Source organism: Medicago truncatula, chromosome 5 (assembly GCF_003473485.1).
Source record: "Medicago truncatula cultivar Jemalong A17 chromosome 5, MtrunA17r5.0-ANR, whole genome shotgun sequence".
Classification (NCBI taxonomy): Eukaryota; Viridiplantae; Streptophyta; class Magnoliopsida; order Fabales; family Fabaceae; genus Medicago; species Medicago truncatula.
Genome location: NC_053046.1, coordinates 4,733,381 through 4,750,909, shown reverse-complemented (window position 1 = coordinate 4,750,909; position 17,529 = coordinate 4,733,381). Strand labels below are relative to the sequence as shown.

Below are 17,529 nucleotides of genomic sequence, written 5' to 3'. Positions count from 1 at the left end.
CTTTTCAGTTACTATTATAAGTAAAAATTTATATTTTTGATTTATTGAATAAGTGAGGTATGTGATCTATAATATATCATCTCTGTCTCAATATATCTAAGCACCCTTTTGACTAAAAATTTGTCTCTAAATATAAACTCCTTTTCAAATTACTAGATGCATTTATTTTTATTTTCTGAAATATACCTTAATTAATACTATTATTAACCTGTCTTAAAATATAAAAAGTCAAATTTAATACACATACAAACAAATGACAATTTGGTAATATTAACCCACAAAATAAACACATTAATTGCACTAACTACTTTTCTTAAAAAAATGTGAAAAATGCAAAGGGTGCTTACATACAGAAACATAGGAAGTAGATCACATGCATCATTTATTGAATGAATCTAAAGAATAAAATTTAGTTTATATTAGTGATTGAATGTTGTATAAGTTAGGACATAGAGAATATTAAATACTCCATTCGTCCCAAATTGTATGACGTTTTGGTCATTTCGCACATATTAAGAAATGTCATTAATATTGTGTGGGGAAAATAAATTATGAGTTGTTTTACAAAATTATCCTTAATAAATGGTATAGGAAAGATAAATGAAATAATTGAAAGAAGAGAGAGTAATTAATAGTTAAAGATATAATAGGAAAAGTATCATTAATATTTCATTGGTATTGTAAAGCGACATATAATTTGGGACAAATTTTTTTCCAAAGCGACATACAATTTGGGACGGAGAGAGTAGTAAAATATCTGGTCACTATTATAAGTAAAAATTTAAATTTTTTGTATATTCAATTAATTATATATATATGGTATTCATTATAGATTACATACATCATTTAATAAATAAATCTAAACATAAACTTTTACTATTAATAGTAATTGAATTTTTGTTAATAATAGTAATTGAATTGTGTACCCCAAATATTTTGATATTTTCCAAATAAAGCAAAAACAAGATTATCTCTAATATAATATGGACAGTGCACACTCGTGTTTCCCGTGACAAACACCAACATGGCCACACCCGTGTTTCGCGTGTCCATCGCTAAGTTTTGTTCACACATAAAAAATAAAATAAAAATAAAAATTTTAAAAAAAACTCATTAATGGGGCCACCAAAAACAGTAATATATTATGGCTCCTAGAGGCTAGAGCCGGTACATGTTTTCCTTCCTCATGGCTTAATTCGGAAAGTTTAAATATAAACAAAGTGGCAGTTTAAATATTGGTGGGGTTTAGTATGGGAAAGGGAACTTCTTTTTCATAATAGAAAAGTTTAATCATAGTCATTGATTTAATAATTTTTTAATTGGATGGCTTAGATCTATTACTTGTTAATTGTTATAACTTTTTGATGTTATATGGTGGACAAAAAAACCAACCCCACCATTAATTAAATAACAATTTATAATTTGATTTATTAATTTTTTTCAACTTTCTTCATCTTCTTCCCTCCTCCTCTTCTCCATCTTCATCACCATCTTCATACATTCATCAACATCAAACCCACTCTTCATAGACCCACTCTTCATCATTCTTCACTATCATCACTACAAATTGTATATCCACTATTCATCATCAAGATCCATGGGAAGTAGGGTGTCTCACACTTGCAGCTATTCACTTAACATTATTATTACTTTTATTTTTGTCACTGTCAATTCTTAAACTTTCATTTCCTCTCACACTACAAAATAATTTTATGTTTTATTTTATTTAAAAAACGAGGGAGAAAAAAAAGAGAAGATATGGCCGCCCATTAAGTTTCCGGCACGGTGGTGCCACTCAAAACTGGGTTCACAAAAAAAATGACCAAAATAGGTATGGAGAATATAGATGACAAAAAAAAAAATAATAATAATAACCAAGGAACCAAAACCTCCAAAACCAAAAAGAGGGAACTAAGATGGAGAGAAGTGGGTGGTCTGGGTTTTTGAAATATCTCCAATATAAAAATATTTTAGTGGTTTTTATAGAGAAAAATGAAAGGGATTTAATGGTGATAAACTGATAATTTCACAGTCAAGGGAGGCTGAATAGAGGTGCAGAGACCAATTGAAGGTGTTGGTAACAGCAGAAAAGACAAACAACATTAAAAAAATGAATATCATTTTTTTTATTTTTCTTTCTGAAATAGGTTGTCCACTGACAGGTGTCCTGAAAAAGGGAGTTTTTTCATGGTGGGAAAAACTCTCTATTCCCAGGCTATTAGCCACCTTAAATATTAGGTCTTATTTAAATAAAAATAGTCATTTTGCTCCTTCATTATGCACTTTGATGTCACAAAGCTATATGACTCAAAATTAAATTTAAAGTAGTCCCCTGAATATGCAGTTTCGTTATCAATTTAGTCTCTAACGTTAAAATATTCTGTTAATTGATGAGGTTGCATGCATGAGATATCACAATTTCGTTATCAATTTAGTCCCTAACATTATGATTGATTGTTTTTGTGAACATATTATTATTGTTCTTTTGATTTATAATTTCACAATTAATAACAACACAATTTTTTTTACTTAAATAGTCTAATTGCTAGAAAGTCATAAGTGGAAAATCTGATGTTCGAACTATGACTCTTACTTATGATAATATTCTTACCAACTGAACTATGTTCATAGTAACATTAATATCAATATTAACTCAAGCAGTAATAGTCTTCAAAATATAAAATTTGAATTTTCGATTAAAAAAAGAAAAAAGTACCAACATTTTAATTTATTCTTTCTTCGCCTATTATACGAGCAAAGAACTTTTTTTTAAGGCATACAAGCCAATTACATTATTAATATAGGATTGGAACACAACATTCACCATAAAATGAGCTATCTGTACTGTTCATTCCGAGCAATATTTTTTATTTTTGTTTAAAAAAGAACTTTTTTTAAAATATAGAAGACTATATTTGTGTAACATAAATGTTTGAGTTGAATCATTAACACATTTTACTACTTCATCAACAAAAAGAAAAGAAAGTACTCCCTCCGTTTCAAAATGAGTGTCGCTTTAGAAAAAAAATAATTGTTTCAAAATGAATGTCACTTTATATTTCTAATACAACTTTAATTTTTTTTCTTCCAACTTTACCCTCAATAAATACTCCAACTTTTTTCTCACACAATTTTCAATTCAACTTTAAGTTTGTTTTTTTCATATAAAACAAGGGTTGTTTAGTAAAAGTGTTATGTCTGATGATTATTTCATTTCATTCCTTAATATGTGTGCAATTGACTAAAACGACACTCATTTTAAAACAGAAAGAGTATATGTTATTAACCACTTTTTTACCATATATTTCATTAACCACTTTGATTACTTAATTAACTACGAAAATGCAATACATTAATCACGTACATAAATATATGTACTTCAGTCATATTGTAATTATGTATAATAACTGATTAATGATTTGCATTTTCGTGATTAGTGAAGTAGTCAAAGTGGTTAACGAGATATATATAGTAAAAAAGTGGTAAACAAAATACTTTTTTATAAATGAAGTAGTGAAATTAATTGATGACACAATCTTGTGTTTGTGTTACAAATAGAGTTTATTATGTTCACCGTATAAATATAATGAACAGCACAGAGTGTCAACTTTTGTGTTAAAAAATTGTGTTCCAAAACCCTATGACTTGGCCTTATTTTTTTTAATCAAGAAGAAAGGACAAAATAAAGCAAAAACTACGATTTTAGGCGAAGAACTCCAAGAGCATTGACAAGAATAGAGACAGAACAATCCCATGATTTATGTTACTTTTATAATTCTTGCAAGACAAATTATCTGTAGGCCTTGCAATTGGCAGGTAGGTAATTGGACAATCTGGATTAATTCTCTCCATCCTGCACACCAAAAACAATCAGAGACAGAACAAAATTGGTTATTTATTTAGAAAAATGAATTATAATTTTATTCCTTTGCAAAATGGAAGCAAGTGTGTATTAACCTGTAGTTAAGAAGAAAATGATGAAGGTAAATAGTGATCTCAAGTTTAGCCAAATCACTTCCTGGACAATACCTACTTCCATATCCAAATGGAAGAAATTGTCCTACTCTTGCTTTGAAATTCTGCATCACATTTTTAAAGTACACATAACATAATACATATTTGTTCATTAAATTAAATAAATGGATTGTTAAAAAAAAAAAAAAAAATCAATTCAATATTAATTATTATACATACCTCCCATCTGGAAGGATCAAATTCCTTTGGGTTGGGGTAGTTTTCAGGATCCATGTGAACACCTCTGTTCCATATCAGGACTTTCCATCCTTTTGGTATAGTATAACCTGCAAGTGGCAGTTTAAATATTAGGTCTTATTTAAATAAAAATAGTCATTTTGCTCCTTCATTATGCACTTTGCTGCCACAAAGGTATCTGACTCAAAATTAAATTCAAAGTAGTCCCCTGAATATGCAGTTTCGTTATCAGTTTAGTCCCTAACGTTAAAATATTCTGTTAATTGATGAGGTTGCATGCATGAGATATCATAGTTCCGTTATCAATTTAGTCCCTAACATTATTATCGATTGTTTTTGTGAACATATTATTATTGTTCTTTTGATTTATAATTTCACAATTAATAACAACACAGTTTTTTTTTACTTAAATAGTCTAATTGCTATAAAGTCATAAGTGGAAAATCTGATGTTCGAACTATCACTCTTACTTATGATAATATTCTTACCAACTGAACTATGTTCATAGTAACATTAATATCAATATTAACTCAAGCAGTAATAGTCTTTAAAATATAAAATTTGAATTTTCTTGTTAATTATATATGATATAAAAATTTTACGTAATGCAATTGCACGAGGTAATGTCATGTGTACGATAAGAAGAAAAGTAGGTCTTACGACATCTCTAATTGAGGTTCCTTACTTAACAAGGACCACTCGCCGTTAAGGACCCTTCATTGGAGGAAGAAAAAACAAGCCCTATTAAGTGAGACCTATTTAAGTACTTTTTATTGAAGTCTTTATTGTCATTGGAGTCATTGAGTCCTTAATAGGTTTTTTAACTAAAAAATTATAAATAAGTGATGTGTACACATGAGGTCCATTTAAAAAGTTTCTATTAGTGGACTACCATTATGGATGCTCTTACTTGACGGTTACATTTGAGATCAAATTGATGCTTTCATACTTGCAAGAGTTAAATGGTTTGGACCGAAATGTGAAGTGCATGTTAGGAAATCTCTTTGTTTCTTTCGGACACTCAATTAGGTTTGTGAATTTAATTTGGGTCAGTTGATTTTGAATTGGATTCTAAATTGATAGTAGTGAATAACTTCCACTCTAAAACGAAAGTTTTAACATAATTTACAGACATGAGCCGTAATTGTAAAAGTTAATCTAACATACACCGGTGCGACCCATATATGAACCCATGACAGTTGTAGTAAAATAAGTTGTATATAATAAATACAATTCAAAGGAAAATGAAGAATACAATAATATTTTATTAAATTTACTAAAATTTAATCTAATTTGTAAGGTCGGGTGTTGGATTTAGCTCATATTAGATACCCAATAATTGTGAAATTCTATTTTCTTATTTTCATGTAAGTTTTAGTGTTGAGTTTGTTTGAAGGTAAAAAACAAGAGTACTTTTTTTTTCTTTGAGAGAGACAAAAGGAGTACTACTTGTACTTCTTTGTGAGCCTAGTCTAACATTTGTCTATCCAAAGATTTTGATTTTCTCCCAAAATAACCAAAAATTAAGATTATCTCTATGTACTCCCTTCAATTACTATTATAAACAAAATCAAATTTTTAAATTAATTCAATAAATAATGTATTTGGTCTATATTATTGATCAAATACACATTTATTCAATGAACTTAAAAAATTCATTTTTACTTGTAACAGTAAGAGAAGGAGTACATCCAAACTCCAAAGAATGCGCTAGAAGGAGTAATTAATAAATACCAATATACCATTACATTCAATCACCGGTGGAACTTGGAAGGACAGGCTGGGTGGAGCCACCTGTTGAAAGACGGATAACGGAATGGATTAAATGCTATCCACAACACAAACACTCACTCCTAGACACACATGCCAATATCCATCAATGGACCTACAAATTTTGAAATTTTGAGGAGAGTGTACATCACACGGCTAACTTTATCTTTGATTAATTTAATTATAAGTCGTTTTGACATTTTTATTAGAATTGGACAAAAAAAATAAAAAAATGAATCGAACCGTGGAACTGAACCGGACCAAATAAAAAAAAAAACTAAATCATTACTATTAATTTAGACAATTCGTTTTGTTTCAATTTAGTTTATGATTTATGAGTTTGGTTTGAAACAGTTCGATTCGGTTGTAAAAACTTCTTAATTTTGATTTCGTTTGGTTTTTTATATTTTTTCAACGGTATTAATAGTAACAATTCGGTTTGGTTCGGTTCAAAATGCAAACAACTCAGTTTTGTTCAATTATTTTGAATTTAACAAATGGTTCAGTTCGGTTCAATTTTCATCCCGAACCAAACCATGTTCACTCGTAATTTTCACACATGTTAAAAAAACATAGTCAATTTTGTATTGAAAATACTCCCTTCGTCCCTATATCTAAGCCCCCATCTGAGTTTATTTTTGTCCCTAAATGTAAACTCTCTTTTAAATTACTAGATGCATTTATTAATTTTTCCTAAACATACCCCTAACTAATACTACTAACTTGTCTTGAAATATGAAAAGTCAAATTTAATACACATAAAAACAAAGGTCAATTTAGTAATATTAACACACAAAACAAATACATTAATTACACTGACAATATTTCTTAAGAAATGTGAAAAAGACAATGGATGCATGCATTAAGGGATGGAGGGAGTAGAAATAATGAGAGATTTTACAAAATTATCCTTATTAATAATATGAGAAAAAGATATTAAAAGAATGACAAGAAGAGAGTAATAAATGATAAATGGTTATGATAGAAAAAATCTTTAATGATACATTGGTATTGTAAAATGATTTTTAAAGAAACAAAACATTTTTTATTTTTCAAAAAAAAACATTTTTTTTGAAATGAGTTATAATAAAATACTCCCTCCGATCACTATTATAAACAAAAATTAATTTTTTAGGTTCAATCAATAAATGATTATTACATATATCACTCAAGTGATATATTAATAATTGGTAGTAGAATGTGCATTTATTTTTTTAACCGATGGAAATATACTTTAACTAACTGACCTTTTTTTTTATAAAGGAAACTGACCTGTTAATATATATATATATATATATATATACGGGGTTTGCTAGGATACACCCACTAGTTTTTATTAAGGTGTGTTTTAGCAAAGATATAACTAAAAAGTTGTTAAATACACCTTAAGGTGAATGTTGCTAAAACACACCTTCTAAAATATAAGTGGGTGTATGTTAGCAACTCATATGGGCATTTGCTAGGATACACCCACTTATTTTTTAGAATGTGTGTTTTAGCAAGTTATAACTAAAAAGTAGTTAAATACACCTTAAGGTGTAGCTTGCTAAAACACTCCCACATAAAAACTAGTGGGTGTGTTCTAGCAAACCCCAGATATATATATATATGGGTGTTAGGATCAAATGACACCATGATGTCAAAATTAGTTTGACACCAAATCTCATCCATTCATTTTATTTAATCCAAAGGCTTAAAACTATCACCAAATTAATTAATATATACCAAATACTCTCTATCACCTAATTAAGAAAAATATCTATCATCATTAATTTATAATCAAACATTCCATTTTTATTTCCCCAAATTTATTTGTTCCTCTTTTTTATTTCCCCAAATTTATAAATTTTCCCAGATTTCTATAATCATACTCAAACTTCTTTTCCAAACTTTTTTATAAAATGAATGGTTGAACTCATATACATATGGTTGTTTGAGTCATCATCACCATCAATGATATTTCTTTGTCTTTATCTCATATACTCATATTTTTTTAATAATTAATTAAATTGTATTAAAAAAAAACCAACAAGCTCGAAAAATAATTCTTGAATTGTTCATGCTAATTAGATTATTTTGTCACTCATAGGTCTAATTTTTTTTAGAGGACTCGTTGTGTCTCATGTTTAACTGAATTATGATTTATCATGATTTTATAAAAAATTATAAAGTTTGAGTTTGCGCTTATGGCCAAAAGAAAAAAATTAGGGGAAAATAAAAAGGGTTTGAATCTACCAAAAACAAGAAGGTATTGTTTGATTATGAATTAATGATGATAGATAAGTTTCATAATTAGGTGATAGAGAGTATTTGATGTATGTTAATTAATTTGGTGATAGTTTTAAGCCTTTGGATTAAATGAAATGAATGGATAAGATTTGATGTCAAACTTATTTTGACACCATGGTGTCATTTGATCTTATCCATATATATATATATAGGGATTTGCTAGAACACACCCACTAGTTTTTATGTGGGAGTGTTTTAGCAAGTTATAATTAAAAAGTTAATAAATACACCTTAAGGTGTATGTTGCTATAACACACATTCTAAAAAAACAAGTGGGTGTGTTATAGCAAATCCTATAGGCATTTGCTAGAATACATCCACTTATTTTTTAGGAGTATTTTAGCAAGTGAATAACTAAAAAGTGGTTAAATACACCTTAAGATGTAGCTTTGCTAAAACACTCCCACATAAAAACTAATGGGTGTGTTCTAGCAAACCCCTATATATATATATATATATTTGTGTTTGGCATAGAAAAGAGAATACAAGATAATTGGTAGTAGAATGTACATTTATATCTTTTATGACATTGTTGAGACATTATTATATGCTACAATAGTGATTGCGTATGTTTACTATTACTAAGCGTATTGTTAACGTATTCATAGCCATTCGCCGTTTATAAGAGATTAAATTTAAGGCTAAAATATGGTTTTGGTCCCTGCAAATATGTTTCGTTTTGGTTTTAGTCCCTGTAAAAAAAATTTGTTGTTTTTGGTCTCTGCAAATATGCCTCATTTTGGTTTTTGTCCCTGACTCCACTTTTGTGATGATCTGCACACGTGGCACATGATGACTGAACCCATTTATTAGAGAAATAGTCCCGGCAAAATCTTTTGATTTTGAAAGGGACTATTTTCAAAAACAAAATATTTTGCAGGGACCAAAAACAACAAATTTTTAGCCTAAATTTAACTCATTCATAGTGCTTTACCAAAACGAGACATATTTGCAAAGACCAAAACCATATTTTAGCCTAAATTTAACTCATTCATAGTGCTTTATCAAATAATTTACATATATTATATAGATCATTGTGTTATGTTTTTAAAAGTCTACAATTTTTCTATGCTTAATTGAAATAAATGTGCCCCTGTTGGTAGTTATTTTAAATGTTGTAGAAATGTGAAATTGAACAGCAAGAAGACAATTTATCAATCTAACAATTAAAGTCTTTGTAAAATCAAGGATCACATATTCTGCAGCGCGCTATAAATGTATGTTGATTGCAAGTTGCAACTATATCAGTTTGTTGTGAGTTGTAAGTAAAAAGTAAATATTGAGATTTTGAGTCTATTTTGGCCATTTTGATCAATTTGTAAGGTATCAACCACTCTTTGAAAGTTCTTTCTTTGCTTGGTTTTATGATTTTTCAAGGAGCATTACTTTGTGTAGCTAATTTATATTGATTTTGTATATCGAATAGTTGATAGAGCTATTCTTTTGTTGCACATGATTTGGTAGATGTGGCGTGTATTTATATCCGTTTCGGACTGGTGTGGCGCCAACATGTCTTCAAAATTATAGGTATCTCAACCAAGAATATGCTTAAAGGAATTGGTAGAGATTTGATGATCGTTAAAACGGCTTAGGGGACTTATGTTGATATTTACTATAACAAAGGTTTGTAGTATGGCAATTTGTGAAAAGTTGTAATGAGTATTGTAATTGGTAGTGTTGGCACAATTATGCTGCCTTCATGCTTCTTTCATTAGTAATGTTAATTTTTCATTAAATAGACACGTTTGAATGCAAACTTGATTATTTTTTTACAATCAAACAAACTGATAGAGTTGCAAGGATGAGGTAAATAGAAAGTTTCATAAGAAATCTCTAAAGTGTATGATTTTTGGGATTTGATATTCTTGAATCCAACATCCACTCTACCAAGATAACTCTAAAAGTTGGATCTACTAGCTTGATGCTAAAAAGTCAATTTTTTTAGAAAACAAAAAGGCTTAATGCTAGCTTTTATCCAAACCTACCAACTCTTCATACTCAGTTAGATACAAATTTAGAGTGAGATTTCACAATTTGAATTTCTATCCAATTATGGATCATGTTAGTTATCTTAATAGTGTTTTTATGTGTTATTTATTATACATTGTTTTTGAATTGGATTCTTAACGATAATTTTATCTTCAATTCATGACAGTAATATATTTTACATATATCTCGTCCGTACGACGCACGGGTGTGATCTAAGGACATAAAATATTGAATCGTTTTGTTTTCGATGTAATAGATCATGTTGCAATATATCAGCTTCTCCATTGTTAATGTCTCGGGCGGTAGCACGGGTAAAAGTACCGGTGTTATATTATACTCCCTTAGTGACCTGCAGGCCCGGCCTTGAGGGAGTGCAAAATGCTCAATCAAGCCGGGCCTCCAAAAGCTATGGGCCTCATAAAAAATTAACTCTAATACCCACCCCACTTAAATAAAAAATATATATGTTACTTCTTTACATGTTTGAGTTTTTTCTAGACTTTAGTTCTCCTATCTGGACATAAATCTGGTACTATCAAACCACCACCAATTTGTATAATCCCTTGATCACTCAATTTGAAAATCTATTTCATTGAAAGAATCACAACAATCATTTCTTTTTCACATAAACCATTCGTTTTCCCATTTCCCACAGCGGATAAGTGACAAATCCAAATGACACCGTTAGTAAATTCTACATCTCTTTCACTTAATTTTTTTTGTATTTCGTTTCATGTTTAGAAGCTCTTTTGATTTTAATTTTTTTTATAAAATTTAGCTACACAAAAAAATTGCGTTTTTATTTTATTGGAGACCTAAACCTCCTATTTCATAGGGACGGCCCTGGTGACCTATTATTTGTTTCAATAGGGTACATTTATTTCTCAACTTTTTTTATCTAATTAACAATGTTACGAGAAACATTTCCAAGTTTCTATTCTCTAACGAAAAGCTCTAGTTTGAGTTGATAAAGAAAGTGTGTGTCCTTGTACATAATTATATGATGGTTATAGCTGTCGATTTTCATGCTTATAGATCCTTGCATGTACTTTTGGGCCGCATCTCCCTTCTGAAGAAGTTCATGCAAGATTCCCATAAACTGAACCTCTTTTTTAGAAGAAAACTGCAGAAATATAAGTCAAATTAGAAATATAGACTAAAAATAAAATACTGCAAAGGATAATAGAGAATATTGAACTATTTATTTTTTATGGTAAATTGTACATTTTTCAAATTTGAAGATAGAGAAATAGACATGGCAACGAGGCGGGTTTAAGTATCCCCGCTTCCTTGCCCCCGTCATCAAACCATATTGAGGGTAAAAATCAAATATTCAACTCCGCCCCCAATGGGATCGGTCTTTCGGCCCCGCCCCCACCTCCATCTGCGAAAACTCTATTTTTTATTAAATATTTAAAAAATGCATTTTTTTTCATTTTTTTCATAGCAACAAAAAACAATAATTATATTAATAATTTAATATCTAATAATTTTTTTTTTCAAAAGAGCAAAATAATTATAATAAATATGTTAAAGAGTAATAATATATTATAATAGGTTGGTGCTATGGAAATAAGATTATAAAATTTAATAAAGTAAAACTCAAAAAACGGGTGCGGGGCGGGGGTGGGTGCAAGGCATGTATAAGCATCCTCCGTCCCCATCCCCGCCCCCGTATTAAAACCAAAATTTCTCCCATACCTACACCCACACCTAGTTAAATTAGCTTTTTTCCGTTAAATTCGGGACGGGACGGTCGGGCTTGGGCAAGGACGGATTTTGTTGCCATGTCTATAGAGAAACCGCAATTGGGAGGTAGGACCTTTTTATTGCAGCTTTCCAAAGTTACTTTTGAGATCCATTAAGTACACCTTCCATTAACTATTTTTAATAGTACAGACTTCAAAGGCGATCGACCATACGAGCTTTATGGAATTATGAAAGAGAGGTTGATCGTGAAGTAAATACCTCTCCATTATTGTGATTAGATTTTCATTTCACAGACAGATTGGCATATTATGGACCAGCTTCAATTTCCCACATAAATTGATGAAGTTGCAAGTTAAATATAATTCACACAAAACCTTCAAAAATCAAGATGAAGAAACTAAAGAAGAAATAATCCTAATGTTATTGTTACATAGACCGTACAATAATACCTTGAATAATGGCACGACCAAAAAGACCGATTTTCCCTAAGAAAAGGAAAATAGAAAAAGTATCAGCTTAATGTAGAATTCTAAAACCAACAATTAACAAGAATAAAATCTTGAATTCTAGCCAGAAAAATGCACTCGGGTTTATCTTATGGGAAATGGTTTGTATTGCGTTTTTTTCTCTCACGAATTCATCCCAATAAGTGTTAATTAGCTGCAGATGGACCATGATGACTGTGCATCAACACTAGTTTTTAGCTATGTTTATGTCGTTTTAATGGTATTTAGAGAGACAACTGTTTGTAAATCATGGTGAAATCAGACTAAAACAGGAACAAGAGTTCAAAGAGAAGAAACTGAGAAAAAGATGAAAAATTTATAAGAGTGAAGCATCGTGCCACGTTGAAGGTAGTTCGTGGCACGATAGTCGAACGTGGGACAAAGGATTCAACACTGGAAATTTCATGGCACGAAGCAATATGCAACGTGCCACGATGCTAGGTTTTGTCTGCTGCCACTTAGGATTAATGAAGCCATCGTGCCACGATTGGATCGTAACGTGGCACGATGGTGGGCTTTCTGAAACCCTAAAATTCTTTCTATATAAAGCCAGCTGCGGCCAAGGATTAGGAAACCGATTTTGAGCATAGAAGACACCAGGAGACCGGAGAACTAGCCCTGAATCTCATACCAACTCATAGTTGATCCGGATTTATGTATGTTCACTCTTATTTATGCTTATAATTGTTAGCTATGAGTAGCTAAACTCTTAGTTTGATTGAGCCATGTTGAACCTATTGTAATATATGAATCAGTAGTTGATCTTCTCTTTATTATTAATCTTATTCAGTCTTTATTCAGAATTACTTGTGTTCATTGCTTTTTATATAATTGCTTTGTATGACTATTAACCCTAGCTTCTTGCAATTACATGAATTGATATTAGGAATTGGATGACTATTAACCCTAGCTTTTAATCATGAAATAGTAATCATGTTTGATTCAACATAGGAACCTAGAGATAGGAAATTGAGGATTATGACACAAGAACTAACGTACTTTTATCGCTTCCGCGGTTATTCAATCGGTTTAAGAGATTAAAAGGTTATAACTTAGGAAAGAGTTTTGAGTCAAGAGATTGATCAAAACTACTTAATTAATTTTTCGTAAAAATTGAATAGTAATTAGGAATAAAGGGATTTAAATTACTCATATAAAGCAATAGTGGATTCATCAGCTTAATCACTCATCTCCAATCATCTTTCAAATAACTTTTACTTACTTTTGTTACACTCAAATCTACTGCCTAGGGAAACCAAAATTACTTTTATATATCCTAAACTAATAACGTATTTGCTATAATTGGAATTAATACAGTCATTGTGAAACGATATTTATTACTACTTACTTCAATAGTTATTGGTACACTTGCCAATTATCAATCAGACCACTACCTGCATGAATGCCATAAAAACTGAAATTAAAGTGCGAGCAAAATTGTGTTCCAATACGCCTTCGTGGGATTCTCATGAAAATTTATTTCGCTTGATATAACTTCACTCTTATCCTATTACATAAACACGTGAATGACCGTTTGAAAGAGCTTAAGAAAATAACTTATGATATGACAATGAACTGTTTTCAGCTTATGTTGATAAGTTCCTGCATATAGTTTATTCACCCTTCAATTGTAGAAACAACTTATGCATAAGCTCTTGTATGATACTCCCTCTAGCCTTAAAAATAATCATTAGCAAAAAGTACATGTATTTGGTCCAAAATTTAACCACATACATATACATTTTACTTATATTTAAGGCCTGAAGGAGTAAGCGTCATATTGAATAAGTGCTTAATGGAATAATTTAATTAAACAACACAAAATTGATAATCAATTATCTTTGTTGTGTGTATCCGATGATGGAAGACATAAAGGCAAGGAAGAATCATCAGAAGTAGGGGGTGGTGGAATAGGTGATTTTACATCTTCATTTAGAGTTTTTATTTTCTTTCACGGATATTTTCGGTTTGAATTTATCTCTCCCCATTTTGATTCAGCAGCCATCCATAAAAAAACTGCTGATATCACTTCAATAATTAGTTCTTCTCCGATATCAAAATGTAGGATAGAATCAAATTCATAATACATTTTTTTAATAAAATTCAAGTATAGGACAATAGGACCCGTTTGAATTGAGCGCTTAAAATATAAGTGTTTACGTATAAGCTATTTTTATAACAATGAAATAAATAATGTCAAAGTAATTTTGTATAAGTTATAAATTGTGTTCATAAGTTAGGAAACATGGCATCCATGGATGAAGGAGAAAAAAAGCTAACAAACTCTTTGTATTGATGGAAATGGAATATTACAAAATGATGAAGTTATCCCATTAATGGGATTATTACAAGTATATATACTACTACAAACTAGCATCTAACATATATCTCTAATATAAGCTATTTCAACAAATTTATGAAAATAAATTGAAAACAACTTATGAATACTAATCATAAGTTGTTTGCGTAAACTCTTCCAAAGAGTTTCACACTCACGTAGATAAACACAAACAAGTAAATTCAAACAAACGATAAAAATATAATAATAAGTACATATAAATTGTTGTGAGCATTGTAGATAGATACTATACTAAATAATATAGAATGATGTAAACAAATTATAATTATAATTGTAATAATAAAATGCAATTTACATAACAAGCCCATTATTACATGGGACGGAAATGTTAAATGTGGCTGGACAGTTGGAAACAAATGGTTCTAGCAGGAATTGGGAATTGACAAGGAGTTTATTCAATGAAAGAGGCAATCGAGATTAGTAAAATAGTCATATCGAATCCGGATGAGGAAGATAGTTGATTTCAAATTTTAATAACCACGAGCATTATACGGTGAAGTCCGCATATAAGTATGCAATAACTTATGATTGATAATACCGGGAGAATGGTAAAGAATGTTGAAAGTTAGATTTCTGAATCGGTTTAAAGTTTTCAAATGGAGGGTGCTAAGAGGGGTGTTTCCTACGCGTATACGGCTCCAAGATAGAGGTGTGCCATGTACAGATGGTTATCCCCAATGTGAGGCTCGTTATAAAATTGATTGGCATCAGGCTTGTGGGATAAAGTGAGTGGCTCATTTTCTGCAGTCACCAGTTTTGCACATTGTAATTTTTCTTTACTTTGCAGGTTACAAGTAATATGCCATGTTAACGTAGTTGTACAGCTAGTGCGCGAAGCTCTTTCCCAATGGAAATCTATTCGTGCAAAAGACAATCAGGGAGTGCAGCATGTGCATCACGATACCGTGAACGAATCATCAACTTGTGATCATTTTCTTATGCTTTTTTATTCATATGTTTAGAAGTTATGAGTAGCTAATCCCCTCTAGATTAGGTCATAAAAGAGGAACTTCCATGTAATTGTTTGATTATGCTTTTTGGTTTCATTCTTCACTTTCCACATGTAAGTTATCAAAAGGATCATATATATAGTTTTGATGATGCTGTTTTCCCCCTTCACATTTTACTCAGCATGTGCGGTGTTTTTTTTTCTCTTCTTTTTCAGGTCAATGTGTCTCTCACTTTTGCAATAATGTTTCTTATCTTTTGGACCAATGTTTCTCACTGTTCCATTGCACTCATACAGAGTTTCACCTTTTTCTAGTGTTTTGAAGATAAACATCCTTAATATTGTTTTTGAGATTCTAGTTTTAAGTCTCTACGTGACAATTTCTTCGCCTTTTTATGAATTGATTTTCCTCAATAGTGACTATAGTTATGATTGTTGTGCTTGGAATTAAACAAAGGTTGATTTTGGTTGTATTTGAACTTTCCTCAACAACTCAAAGTCTAACTAGTAGTGAGTTGTTTATGTTCTCTATTAACAAAGTGTTGTCACAAACACTACTTGTATAATTTTGTAACTTAGTTATTAATGGATGATTTTGTACTCTACTTAATTTTGGTTCTATGGTTGTATTTTTGTTATTAAGGCCTCGTTTGGATTGAGCTTATTTTTAGCTTATGAAATATAGCTTATGTAAATAAATAAGCTTTTATTTTAATTTATAAGCTCTTACTAAGGAAAATTATATTTCATAAACTGTTTTTTCATAAACTACCTTAAAAACTTGTAGATAATACATAAAAACTTATTTATTTGCATAAGCTGTTTTATATAAGCTCTAAAATAACCTAATCCAAATGGGCCCTAAGTGGGTTTGTATAAAATTATAGCTCTGGACACATTTCGTAGGGAGGAAAAATAGATTTTCGTCTTAATGGAATAGAGTTTTTTTTTGTTTTTGAAATAGGTTAACAATATAACCGATTTCAAAATTAAGTTTTACCATCAGTAACATCCACAAAGCCAATGTTAAACCTGACGGAATTAAGTATTTTACCATTTACATTTTATTAACGTTAAATCTAGCGTCAACAGATTCCATATGCAAAGTAGCGTCTATATTTAAAATACATTTTTCATATGTATTTTTGTTGATGAAGATGTTGAATGAGAGAGGGAGAAGAGATGAAGATGTTAAAAAAAAATAATGACTTGATTATTTTTTATCCAAGTGAAAATAAAAAAAAATAAAAAAAGAAACATAATTTGTCAAGTTAGCGCACCACGTAAGCAGTTGTGCATAGTCTTCATATTCAAATTAGCGTGCCACCTCATCCATTTTGTATCAAAGAATCTTCTAATTTTAAAGGGAACTTCCAAAAAAAAAAATTGTACGAGAGTAAACCAAATTTTACCCAAATGACATGGGGTGAATGTTAAGTTAAGCTGACTCAAATAAATGGAAAAAATTAAATAATTGAGGAAGATGAGCGAATGGTTAGTTATAGTTGGTTTGTTATTAATTATTACATCATTTTAAAATCTATAATGACCTGATTATTATTTATCATTTACATTATTAATAATTATGGGCTCATTTATCACGGATTAAAATAAAAGTGATTTTGATATAAAATAATTTAGAGTTTATATTTTAGAGATTATATGAAAAATCAGAATCTATTTTGCGTTTGTTTACTGTAATAAAAATCACCTTTTTTAAACAAATAATCTAGTTTGTTTGAATA

The 17,529-nt window shown here is 30.0% G+C and overlaps 1 protein-coding gene across 1 annotated transcript; it reads right to left on the bottom strand.

The window, feature by feature from the left end:
- Positions 1–3,650: 3,650 nt before the first annotated feature.
- Positions 3,651–4,296, bottom strand: LOC11438464 (beta-amyrin 11-oxidase). The gene is made up of 3 exons (XM_003611413.4): positions 4,195–4,296; positions 3,958–4,079; positions 3,651–3,853 (listed from the first exon to the last, which is right to left on the bottom strand). Exons 1-3 carry the CDS (start codon positions 4,246–4,248, stop codon positions 3,703–3,705), a joined length of 327 nt encoding a protein of 108 aa, XP_003611461.2. The 5' UTR covers positions 4,249–4,296; the 3' UTR covers positions 3,651–3,702.
- Between the last annotated feature and the right edge of the window lie 13,233 nt (positions 4,297–17,529).

Excerpts from the sequence above, each read along its gene's own strand:
- LOC11438464 (XM_003611413.4), bottom strand. The coding sequence starts at position 4,248 with ATGGATCCTGAAAACTACCCCAACCCAAAGGAATTTGATCCTTCCAGA. Across the intron at positions 4,080-4,194 it reads TTGATCCTTCCAGATGGGAG|AATTTCAAAGCAAGAGTAGG; the intron begins GTATGTATAATA and ends AATGTGATGCAG. Across the intron at positions 3,854-3,957 it reads CATTTTCTTCTTAACTACAG|GATGGAGAGAATTAATCCAG; the intron begins GTTAATACACAC and ends TTTGGTGTGCAG.